The sequence below is a fragment of the Ostrea edulis genome, chromosome 7 (genome assembly GCF_947568905.1).
Source record: "Ostrea edulis chromosome 7, xbOstEdul1.1, whole genome shotgun sequence".
Taxonomy (NCBI): Eukaryota; Metazoa; Mollusca; class Bivalvia; order Ostreida; family Ostreidae; genus Ostrea; species Ostrea edulis.
The window spans coordinates 85,042,105-85,054,767 of NC_079170.1; the positions used below are offsets into that span (position 1 = coordinate 85,042,105).

At 36.2% G+C, this 12,663-nt stretch overlaps 1 protein-coding gene and 1 long non-coding RNA gene across 2 annotated transcripts; one reads left to right on the forward strand and one right to left on the reverse strand.

Annotated features, from left to right (window-relative positions):
- The first annotated feature begins 1,678 nt into the window (after positions 1-1,678).
- On the forward strand, positions 1,679-2,426 carry LOC130047526 (uncharacterized). Its single transcript, XR_008796414.1, has 2 exons — positions 1,679-1,930; positions 2,092-2,426. It is a non-coding gene; the product is annotated as an uncharacterized LOC130047526 (long non-coding RNA).
- Positions 2,427-4,868: 2,442 nt separating this feature from the next.
- LOC125654603 (ficolin-2-like) lies at positions 4,869-11,506 on the reverse strand. Its single transcript, XM_056145878.1, has 4 exons — positions 11,387-11,506; positions 8,918-9,014; positions 6,477-6,638; positions 4,869-5,192 (listed from the first exon to the last, which is right to left on the reverse strand). Exons 1-4 carry the CDS (start codon positions 11,504-11,506, stop codon positions 4,972-4,974), a joined length of 600 nt encoding a protein of 199 aa, XP_056001853.1. The 3' UTR covers positions 4,869-4,971.
- Positions 11,507-12,663: the final 1,157 nt, after the last annotated feature.

Genomic DNA, 12,663 nt, shown 5'->3' on the forward strand with positions numbered 1-12,663 from the left:
TTTGATATCATATATCTATATATCGGATGTCTGCATATGCGTTTCTTGTCATCCACAAGAGCAATTCTGTGATGCAGACCTCAGTCAGGGAGGGTGGGGTGGTACTATTTTCGCAAACATTCTAGGTAAATACATTGTCGTGATAGAATTGAACATGAAGACAGATTCAATTTTGGTCCCAGCACAGACAGCAGTCCGTTGACCGACCACACCCGCCGTGAGCCCTAAATCTTGATTAGGTAAACAAAGTGATCCGTAGTTAACATCCATGTGTTAAGAACGGCCTAACAGTCGGTGTGACACACATCAGACAGCATTTGATATGATACACCAACATTTCTGAGAAATTAAAAGCAATTCCAACTGCGCAAACTGATACATGTATTTATGGTATTAACATACTAACACATGTTTAACTTCACACAAGCTGTTGCGTTCAAATAGATACTTGATCTGTTGTCTGACTATTACATGTAACATGTATTTCCAGTAAAGTTACATACCTGAAATTAAAAGCATTTTCATTCCATTAACTGCGAAACACGAGTGCTGAACGGAATTGGACGTCGGATCAAACAATAATTCAACTCGTAACATGTCTTATCCTTACAATGCAAGTTCGAAATAAGAATGATATAATTTCCTGAAAACAGCAAGTTCAATATACAATTGGCAGGGGCGGATCTAGGAATTGTGGTCACAGGGGGCGCCACTTTATGACACAAGGGGTCTGGGGGCGCCTTGAGGCTCCCAGTGGGTCCAGGGGCGCCACGGAAGCTCCAGGATTTTACAGATTTGATAGGGCTTGAAATAGGTCTCCCATTTAGTCATTTGTACTATTTTTTATCATTTATAATAAGGTGAAATTAATAAAATGACGCAAATTTTAAGGGTTTTGGGAACAAAATTAAGTTCTCCCAATAAAGTAATGCAAGCAATCAAAAGATTATGTAATTTATTTCTCCGGGAGTGGAAGAAATTATTGCTTCTTTTATTGTTTAGCACATTTTCTGAAAAAATTAGGGGGGGGGGGGGCTGCGCCCCCGTTAAATCTGCCACTGAGTAGTATATATTTAAGGAGTCAGCAAGTTTCCCGGTTTTTTTATTTTCTAATAATATTAGTAATATGTATTGCCCTAACACGGTGAAGTTTCACCTAGTCAGAAATTATCAACTTATGAATGAAATAGATGACAACAAGTCAATCACTTTAGATGGATAGAGCACAAAATTAGAAATATGAGATACGCTCTTAAAAATATCATTGAAAAAATAAAATCCTTTGGAAACAAAAGAGATATTACAAACGTTATCAAGATGTGGGCTAACCGTTCTAAGAGCCACAACTCTCAAGTCTGTGAATTGTGGTGATATTCAAGTACAGATAATCCACTGAGTGAAATGATTCAGCAGGAAATTAATTAACTTGTCCTACGAAAAAATACATGTTTGTTTGCTGGAATACAAACTTTTTATTTAAAAAGCTATTAAAACATATACATATTCACAATATACACAAACATTGATTATGACAATTAACCATATACATGTGTCACAATTTGTACATAGTCACTTATTTTGTCCCTAATTGTGTGCCATAACCTGTATGAGAGAGTAACTATATTTAGGCGAGAGTGAGGTCACGTGTTTTTGTAAAACCAGTTCTATAGGGTGCGTCAGTTCAGCACGAGTCGTCGAGAAGGTGTGTCCTTCAAACGATTGCGCTTACGCCATGTCTATATGGACCTGTGTGGTCATATAAATGACCTGTGTGGTCATAGAACTGTACTGTGTGGTGGTACCGTTCTGTGTATTGGTGGTGCCGTTTATTCTGTGTGAAACCCCGTGTGGTTATATAACTCTCCTATATGGTTGTGCTATACTGGGTGTTGGTGGTGCTGTTCTGTGTGAAATCCTGTGTGGAAGGACAGTAAGTGTGTTTTTGCGATAATTTACTCGGTATAAATATTCTGTATATATATGCACAATTACATATATTTTTTTTAATTAATCTAATGCTGTTATAGAGTTAAGATGTATTTGCATATGTAGAATTCCCGACTATAACCCGACCATGAACAATTATTATAGGTGACCTCTGATGTGTACTCACTGAGGCGATTCATGTAATCCATCTACTGGTTCTGCCTGCTTGTACTGTATGTGAGTGTTCCTGTACTACTAGCATTGCCAAAGTCTACTTCTACTACATTTGCCAGCGTATTATACCTGGATGAGGCATAATGAGAAATCTCTGAAATGCGAGTTACAACTACGGATACCAAGTGGTGATATAAACAACATGTGCACGTATCCTTATCATGTGTGCGCATCGCATTGTGAACCAATGTCCCATTGAACGTTCTATTTACCTGTATACTGGTCACGGTTTTCATCAAATAGACTGTTTATCTTAAAGCAAAGTATATTGTTTTATTGTCATATGTTATGTAATTTGAGTGTGTGAGTTTTGAGTGCTAGTGAGCGCATAGAGTGTGAATGGTTTTATTTCTCCTTTCTGTGTGAATAAAGTTATTTTTTGTTTGTGTTTCTTTTCCATATGTCAATGTTCAGTTTGAAGACGAGTTTTTCCTATCTCGAGTTAAAATTGTGACATTTGGGGGCTCGTCCAGGATGGAAAAATCTGTCATCAATTAAATTCAAACTTGAATCTCTTACGTCGACTTACTGAACTTTGACATGGAAAAAGAAATTCAGAAGTTACGAGAATTTGGTGAGAAGTTAGAGTTATCAGGATAATCACTTCTTGGATACTTGAATGAGAAAGAGAGAACAGAGAGAAAATCTGAGGAAGAGAGATTACAAAGGGAAAAAAGAGCTGCGGAAAGAGAGGCTAGAAAAATTGAAAAAGAGCTCACATTGCAAATGATGGAGAAAGAACAAGCGTCTAAGAAAGCAGAGAAAAAGTTTAATCTTGAAATATCCACGAGAGAGTCTGAGAGTCAATTGGCCATACTAGACAGATAAATTCAGTTAGAAAAGGCTAAATCAGAAGCCTATGCACCAGAACTTGGTACTAGACAGGAAACTCATACTTTATCAGCTAGGGGTACTCAAGCGCAAACTCGTGCGAAGCTACCAAAGCTACCTCATATCGATGATAAGAAAGATTGCATTGATGCTTACCTTCAGAGGTTTGAAAGATTTGCTAACAATGCTAATTGGTTTAGAGACACCTGGTCAATTAACTTGTGTGCTTCGTTAACTGATACTGCTCTTGATGTTTATTCTAGGTTATCTCCTGCAGATGCATCAGGCTATGATAAGCTTAAATTGTCTCTGTTGCAGAGGTTTAGGTTGTCTGAAGAGGGATTGTATGATAAGTTTAGAGGGAGTAAACCCGAGAAAGGTGAGAATCCTCCTCGTCTTGAAAATTATGTGCACAGATGGATGGAACTTTCAGAGTATCCACAAACATTTGGAGATTTGAAAGATCTTATTTTACGTGAGCAATTTATTTCGAGCTGTAGAGTAAGGTGAGTAACAACAGAATTTTCAAGCAGTTGTTTGTTCCTCTACATCATAGGAATACTGTAATGACATTGTCACATGATACGTACTGGCTGGACACTTAGGGATGCGCAAAACTACAGATCGTGTCCTATCCAACTTTTACTGGCCTGGAGTTCAGGGAGGCATCAACAGATTTTGTCTATCACGTGACGTATGTCAGAGAACGCTGGCAAACGGGAAAGTAAGTCCAGTACCATTAGAATCAATGCATCTCATCGACATTCTGTTTGATAGGGTAGCTGTTGACCATGTTGGACCAATTTTCCCTGCAACAGAACGTGGAAACAGGTATATCCGTACACTTGTAGATTACAGTAATAGGTATCCAGAAGCTTTACCACTCAAAAGCATAGATACGGAGCATGTGGCGGAAGTTTTGTTTGGGATGTTTACCAGAGTCGGGATACCAAACGACGTTCTCTCAGATATGGGAACTCAATTCACCTCGAATCTGATGAAAGAGGTAGGTAGACTACTTTCCCTCAAACAGATTACAACTACCCCTTACCATTCTGCATGTAGTTATTTAGTGAAAAAAATTAACACTACGCTCAAACGGATGTTAAAGCACATGGCTTCTGAGAGACCAAAGGACTGGGGTAGATACGTTCTCCACTACTGTTCGCTTATAGAGAAGTCCCACAAGAGAGTACGGAATTTTCCCCCTTCGAACTTTTATATGGTAGATCCGTACGTGGTCCGATGTCCGTCCTTCGAGAAATGTGGACAAATGAAGTGAGAGATCCAGAAATCAAAAGTACATACCAGTTCGCCTGGGATTTAAAGGATCGTATTACAAATACGTGCGAGTTGGGGACCCTTCAGAATTCCAGTTGGTAAAGCTGGAGGATCTGACTATAGAGTTGACATCCAAGGGAAAATCAAGACTTTCCACATCAATCTTCTGAAGAAGTACATGGAGAAAGAATCAGCTGAGGTATGTAACACTGTAATAGGGTCATATTCAGTGATTGAATCAGAGGAGTTTTTCCTATCTCGAGTCAAAATTGTGACAACATGTATACGACGAACATTTTTGCGTTTATCAAAATAATACAGATCATGTGTTAAATAAAATATATTGATCATTTATCTTTCTAAGTTTAATAATCAATGACTTATACTAATATATGGAATATAACTCAATCATTTCACATGTACATAGAGTATTACAGTTCACTACGCAATAGCCAATTCAATTGTAAAATACCTGATGATTTCATTCATGTTGATGAACCATCTGTTACTATTCCTCTTCACCATAGATGGATCATTATATCCAGGACATGCTTTAGTCTAATAAAACTATTCACGACATGATATAGTCACATGCTAAACACGGTATAAATCGATTTAAAGTCTAGGGTCTGACCAGATGTGTTAAACACGGTATATATTGATGCTAACTCTTCGGTCTGATCAATATCTTTGTCCCTTTTAACGCTGTATCGGGTTTCCAATGATCCCAGACCGGGTATTTTTCGCCAGACAAACCAGACCCAGCGTACCCCCGTTCAGGTTGGATTTATCACAGGCATTGTACCACCAGGCTCCGTGACGGCTTACCGCACAGTTACCACTTTTCCTGTCATTATCCTGATCCTGCGTAGTGAACTTCATTCCATTGTGGTACCTCAAACTGTCTCCTACAACATTGTATTGATAACTGTTATAAAGCTGAATATAACGAACAGTGATCAATCTCATAACTCCTATAAGCAATACAAAATAGAGAGTTGGACAAACACGGACCTCTGAATTTACCAATCGTGGGATCAGGTGCCTAGGAGGAGTACGCATCCCCTGTCGACCGGTCACACCCGCCGTGAGCCTTATGTATCTTGATCGATTAACGGGGTTATATGTAGTTAAAATAAGTGTACCAAGAAAGGTCTAACAAGCAATATGAAACACGTCAGACAGTATTTGACACGATGATAGGTTGTATTGGCAAACGAAGGACGTGCCAAAATGGATTTTAAGTTGACAATGACACGTTTGGTTGTTTTGTCTTTCAGTGCACCAAGTTCTGGATACTTGGAGAAGTAATCAACCACTAAAAAGTAGTCTTGCGTGCCATATTGGAAATTGTCCATTCCAAGCTTTTGCCATGGTCGTTGGGGAATGTCACGAGGTTTAGTGGCTCTTTTTGTTGATTTTTCTTGAACATGTTGCATGTCTGGCACTTGGATATATAACTTTCAATTTCATTCCATATCCCTAGCCAGTATAGTGCTTCAGTTGCTCGGAGTTTGCATCACTGAATTCCAAGATGACCTTCGCATATTCCAGGTCTCTTCTCAAAGAATTCGTTTTTTGTTACTTATTTTCAAATAAAAACAAACAAATAAAAAAAGTGTCGCATTGTACATGTAATTAAGTCATTTTACAATATTTATGAAATTTCCTACTCGTTCCCTTGAATTCTTTAATCTATACAATCATTATATTTTTGGGTAGATTTCCACAGCTTTTCTCTAGATTTTTTCCCTTAATCAACATAGTTTAGCAAGTTCAATTTCCCCGAGAGTTAATTTAGTACTAGAGTGATTAAATATTTATGTTTAAACGTTTACGAGGATCAACCTTTTCATTTTTAAAAAACAATTGTATAGTGTCATCATTTGGACCGAATGATTTACCAAAAATGTGTGAATATTAATGAATATGAAAGTATGTCTCCGTTTGTGTTGTAAAACGTGCGTTACTTAAAATTAAGAAAATTATTATATTCTATTCAAATTGATGATAAAGAACAATTTGGAAAGGCATTTTTGGACTCTGGTAGAGCATAGATTAAAAATAAAGAAGGTCCCTGTATGTTCATATAAAATACCCGTTTCCGTTTGACACCATACACATGAATGTGTGTGTGTGTGTTTAATACATATACCCGCTGTTCCACAATACCCCGACACTGTAAGAAGGTATTTACTACATACCCGCCGTTCCATTATACCCCGACACTGTAAGAAGGTATTTACTGCTCTCATCTCCAACTTGAAATGTAGAGTACAAGGCGTACGCTTTCTCGTCGGCAAAACTCAAAAGTTCCACTCGTAGTTCCTGATTTTTCTGTGTTAAGTTGTGAATCGCATCGTTCCCTGTTTATCAAGAAAAAAACCATTATTGGTGAATGGAGAGAAATGATATGAATATTCAGTTTGTTATAGAGCTATGCAAAATAAACATTTTACAGAAATGAAAAGTTTGTATTTTATTTCTAGAATTTTAGGGCATCTTTGATTCCGAACTTAAAAAAACTGCCCACTACAATGAAGATTATCAGGCGCTGAGCATTGTTTGATAACGGCTCCATACAAGCAAATGTCATTTTTTTCCTCGTCTATAAATTATTTGCTTTCATGATTTATAATCGCGATCTTGAATATTAAATTTTGTGACTTTCAGTTAGATTATGTGATATAGACTAAACCTTTTTACATGGTATTGTGCTCATGCTTTTGACACGGTTAAAACGCCATTTTAAAAAAAATTGCTTTCCCCGACTTTTAAACTTATTACACAGTGCAAGGTTTTGTTAATGACCGTTATAAATGTAATTATTCAAATTCCCTTAGTGTTTTTTCTCTCATTAATTCCTGATACCATGCATAGTACTCTACATATTTCCTTTTACAGAAATAAAATCTTATATCATACTGTCATTTAAATTCATTTAATTGTGTTTTATTGTTACATTCCTCTTCCTACCCTTGTAAGGTGCCTGTAATAATTCTGTTTTACATAAGGCGCTGTATAAATCTTATTACATGTAATATTGTTAGTGTTATTAAAAGAATATTCTTGTTTTTCGTTATAAATGTCAAGTAGGGGCCCTGAGGAAGAATTTGGCGTATACAAATTAGATCACCTTTCTAAAGAAAAGTATTATTTTTAGAAAATATTTATTCATATTAAGCGTAAAAAGAACAAGGTTACTTTCCCCTTAGTAAAATATAGAAGTAATGCATCGAGATCTCCTTTTGCGCAAAAACAAATCATACCTACTGATATCATCCCAGGGATCGTTTTTGACCAACCTTCTGTTTTGTATTGCTTATAGGATTTATAAGAATGATCAATGTTCGTTATCTTGGCCTTTCATCACTAGGTTTTAATTTGTTTTTCGCTCATCTGAGCCAAAAGCTCAAGTGAGCTTTTCTGATCACCTGCTCTCCGTCTGCCTGTAGATTCTACTCATATTTATCTCCCCCGTTAGAACCACGTGACGTATTCCAACAGATACATGTATGTCATAAAGACCCATTCGACTAAGGGGATTCAAAATTGTACAATGCAAGCATCTACCCTTTCCAAAGGGGAGATAGTTAAGAAATTGTGAAAACATGGTGATATCCTTTTAAAATCTTCTCAAGAAGCACTGGAGAAGAAAACAAAAACCAAATCGTATGTGAAAGCATCATTTAAGAATGTAGAGTAAATTTTGTACAACACTTAACTACGAAGAGATGAATGGGATTGGGGATTAAACTCTTAAATGGGGATATAGAGGAAAATCTTTGAAATGGTATTTCTCAAGAACAGCATAGCCTAAATATACAGGCATCCCCAAGCAAGGTACATCCATGGACACTGGGTAGGTGGGACCAGGATATCGACTCAAACTTTTGCCACACATGTTTTAACAGTAACCCGCCTATGCTTAGTCATATTATACAGAGTCAAGTTGGTTCAAATTGTGGTTCCAGGAGGCTGATTCGGGCCACAATAGAAAATAGAGGTTTCACATGAAAACATATATTTAGAAACAAACGTTTTGAAATAGTGAGTATAACGAACATCGATAAATCTCTGAAATCCTATACAAAATTAGTGATATGACAAATATGGACCCCTTGATACGCAAGGGATGGAATCAAGCACCGAAGAGGAGTAACTCTCCTATGTCCGGACACACCTGCCGTGAACCCCATATTTTGATCAGATAAACAAAGAAAGTAGTGTCACTTAGTATGTACACAGAGACTTAACATTTGGTATGAAACAAGTCAGACAGCACTCGACTTACTGATAAGTTGTATTTGTAAATTATATTTTTATCACAACCATAACAGTTGCGCAATGCTGACTTACATTGCGACTGTTTATGCGGAAAACGTGAAATGTAATCAAGTTCTCCTTTTCCCGATTACCGCAATACCTCACTTTCCTTAGGTCATTTTCTTCATGCAAAATTATTTGCTTTTCAAACACATCATGACTACAGAAGCACGCATTTGCGTATAACATGCTACATGTACATGTATATAATAGGGTACAACTTAAGTTTACCAGATTTGGGAAGATGCATTTTCCCTATATTAATGTCAAACTGTTTCTATCTCAATCGTTCTACATATAACATGGATAGTAATCCTACCAATCCAGTAGTTTTTGGATGGGTCTCCAAATCCTTTTTTGTAATCTGCCCAAGTCTTATAAAACTCTGTAGAACCATCCTGGCGTTTTTGACTAACCTACAAAATATATACCCTGCGTACTTCATATTTAGTGAAGTAATCAAATGTATACAAAACTCATTTTGATGTCTGTATGAATCAATCTAATTCACAAAATCGCGTAATACTTCTCATCTTTATAGTATTCTAGAAAATGTGAAGCTGTCATCACTTAGTACGAATCACCGTCTTCTATTTCCGAACATGATGGAAGGTGTTCAAAATAGACACTTTCTAGATCTTTATTTTCTTTAGATTGGAGGTTAATGTGTACTCGTATATTATAGACAGGCATGGTACTGATCAAGTGATTGAAGTGCAATATATCAGAAACGTCATCACCATGATTGTGTAGTTCGTTTGTACTAGATATTGATATACATGTATGCCGCCTAAAAGATTCTAAATGATCTATTTCATAACGATAGTTGGGAAAGTTCAATTGCGGTGACGTAATAAACTGTTTAATTTGAATTGAAAGAATTCAAAACGTAGAATTCTTTAGAATATTGTTTTAATGTTTGTACAAATAGACTGTAAATGTTGTAGTAATGCGCAAATTGACTGAATTACATTAGATATCCCATAACTGGAGATTGGATTTAATGACCAATCTACGACAGCGCGCAAACAGACTTATTTTCGTGTGTGTGAATTCAACTTCATTGTAAATGGTAAGTAAACATCTTGCATTGTTTTATGAACATTGATTGGGCCTAACGTTTGTCAGTCCTTATCAATTGATATATTTTGCTGCAAATCTCTGTATTAAATTGTAAAATCGTTAAATCGTGTGTAAGTGATTTTTTGCTGGATTTGAAAGGGGATTCCGACACATAACAATCTTATGGTTATAGTACAATTCAACACAATTTAAACACATTATGTTTAATGTACAATTCGGAGAAGTCTGTTATAGAACCGGCCGTTTTGATACACACTATTTTCCCATCTAAGTACACTTTCCCACAAAATTTCTTTCAGGACAATTTTAGTTTTTATTTCTAGTATTCCCAATCAGATACTTTAACCACTCTAATGAACTATAATATATCTCATAAATCATGTTAGGAATACAAAATAAAGAGCTGGGCAAACACAGACCCCTTGACATACCAGGATAGGACGCCTAGAAGGAGTAACATTCCCCTGTCGACTGGTCACACCCGCTGTTAGCCCCATGTCTTGATCAGATAAACGGGGTAATCCGTAGACAAAATCAGTGTGCCAAGAACGGTCTAACAATCGGTATGATGCACATCATACAGCGTAGACCCAATAAAAGGTTGTATTGACAAACTAAATTGTTACACCGACTATAGAATTTGCTAAATGCTGACTTTAACTCCCTTTAACATCAACTTGTATGTCAGTAACCTGCCTTTATTCAAAAACTGATCATTCACAGAACAAAACCTTGTGTACTAAATCAGTTGAGAGATATTAACACCACAGGCAGGTGATACTGGATTATTTCTCCAAAACTATGCGAAGTTGACGATGGAGAAGCTGAAGTAATTTCGTTTGTCATAAAGTTGAGTTGTTAGCTTGCCGTTAATATTCATTTCAAATAAAATATCTAAGTATGAAGCAGATATGGAGGACGTTTTTTTGGTGTTTTTTCTCTCGAGTTCACAGGGATATATCGGATCAACATATGGATGAAAATGATTATTGTTATCATATAAAACGTCCTCGATTGATCTCAATGTTGAATTGAAGGCTGCAGGAAGACATGTTTTCCTTCTCATGTAGAAGCTTTTGAATAAACTCTGCCTTATAAGAAGATAAAGCAGGACAGTTAACAAATTAACACAATTCGTAATCATGGAGATTCCAACAGACTGTTGTAAGACCTGATCACTAAAGACTACGGAGATATTGTCAATGGGGAACTCCAGCATATTTATTTTATTATTTACTTCAGATTACTTGGGAGTGAAATCAGAGTGATAATTAACATACATTTTTTTGGATGAATTATCATTAGATACAAATATTTTCCTATCCCCAATTTCGGTTGAAGAAGCAACTGTCTATCCTGTCAAAAAGTCTAGCACTTAATTTACAATGAGGAATGTTCGTGCAAGATATTGAAAAGGCATACGTTTTTATAAGTATGTAACCTCTCCGACTCTTCACATTCCTAATCGATGTAAATCAAACTATCAATGCAGGTTATTGTACTATTGTTAGAATTATCTATTTTTGCAATATCAATTACTCAATTCAACGGTTTAGAAAACGCTGGCATTGAGCAGAACAATTCCGATGCACAACTCAGATATTGATATGCATACATGTATATCTAACAAAGCCTACTTTGCACCGTTATTTCCATTTGTTATAGAAATTATTATAGTTTGTGTTTCTAATTCCAATGTACTCACCGTCCAGCCCCCTCCATCTGTAGTCATATCACAGTACACGTTCTTTTCCTGATCACCATCCAAAATTGAATATACCCCGTCTTTTCCTTCCACGTCTGGGTCACTTTGTAAAATCTCCATACAGGTTTTATATCGCACTGGAAGAAAAACATACTAAGCTATTGATTGCTTCTAATGATATGAAATTGTAGTACTGCTTTAATGCTTATATATTTTGCGATCCCATTATCAAGATATCCAGAAGTCAGTGTAATATTAGATAAGAGCATAAATAAATATAGTAATTACTGAAATGCAAACACACCGTCAGGAAAAAAGTTCTTCCATCCTGTTTCAGTAATGATCATGTTTGATGGGTCACATGACTGATGGATAAGGCACTTCTTTAGTTGGGAATTAACACCAAAACATGCACAACGTTCACCGCAACATATAGAGGAACATTGGATGAGGGATTCCGAATCATGTATTGCCACGAGGCTGACATTCGACACTTTGTTTTCAAGTGAAGTTTCCATCGTGTAGTGTTGGGATTTTGCATCTGCTTTTGGCAAAGTACAAAAAATGATGTACAGAAAACAGCGAATTAATATAGTGATGCCTTTCATTTTGTCAGTAAGCGTGCCAACACAATTATTAGCACAGGTCAAATTAAGTAACGATCAGCAAACCTCACAATGAAAAACAGAGATCCTCACTATCTCATGTCTGACTTACTGTCGCTTTATATACAAGTACGATTGTTGTTTTATTAACAACTTCTAATTTTGTTGCCTTTTACATCCCTTGTTTGACACGATACCCTGACGACATGACCCAGAAAACTAATGAACCAGCTTAGGTTTGCATATCTGGCACACAGTAAAAAAATAATGCAAAACATTTATCTTTCATTCCTCTTTGGTTCATATATAAATCAACAGTAGAGTAAACACGCTGAATTACTTTTACTGTCACCATCCCTCTGTGACGTATACGTACATTTATTACCATAGTTAGTATTATCCTGATGCCTCGCATTTCTCAAGAGACATACATGTGTTAATACGACGTTTCATATTATTTTGTTATGAATTATTACCGTTTAGAAACTGCAGAAGATTGAAGCGCTTTTACAATGTTGAAAACGTTTTTGGACGTTTCTGTAAATTGTATAATTCGGACACTAATGGGGTAAAAAATACGTTTCAGAATTGCATGCCATGTTCTAGATTTTCATTATTATTTTGTAACACATACAAATTTATTTTTGGGATATTTTTTTTTTTCATAATGCT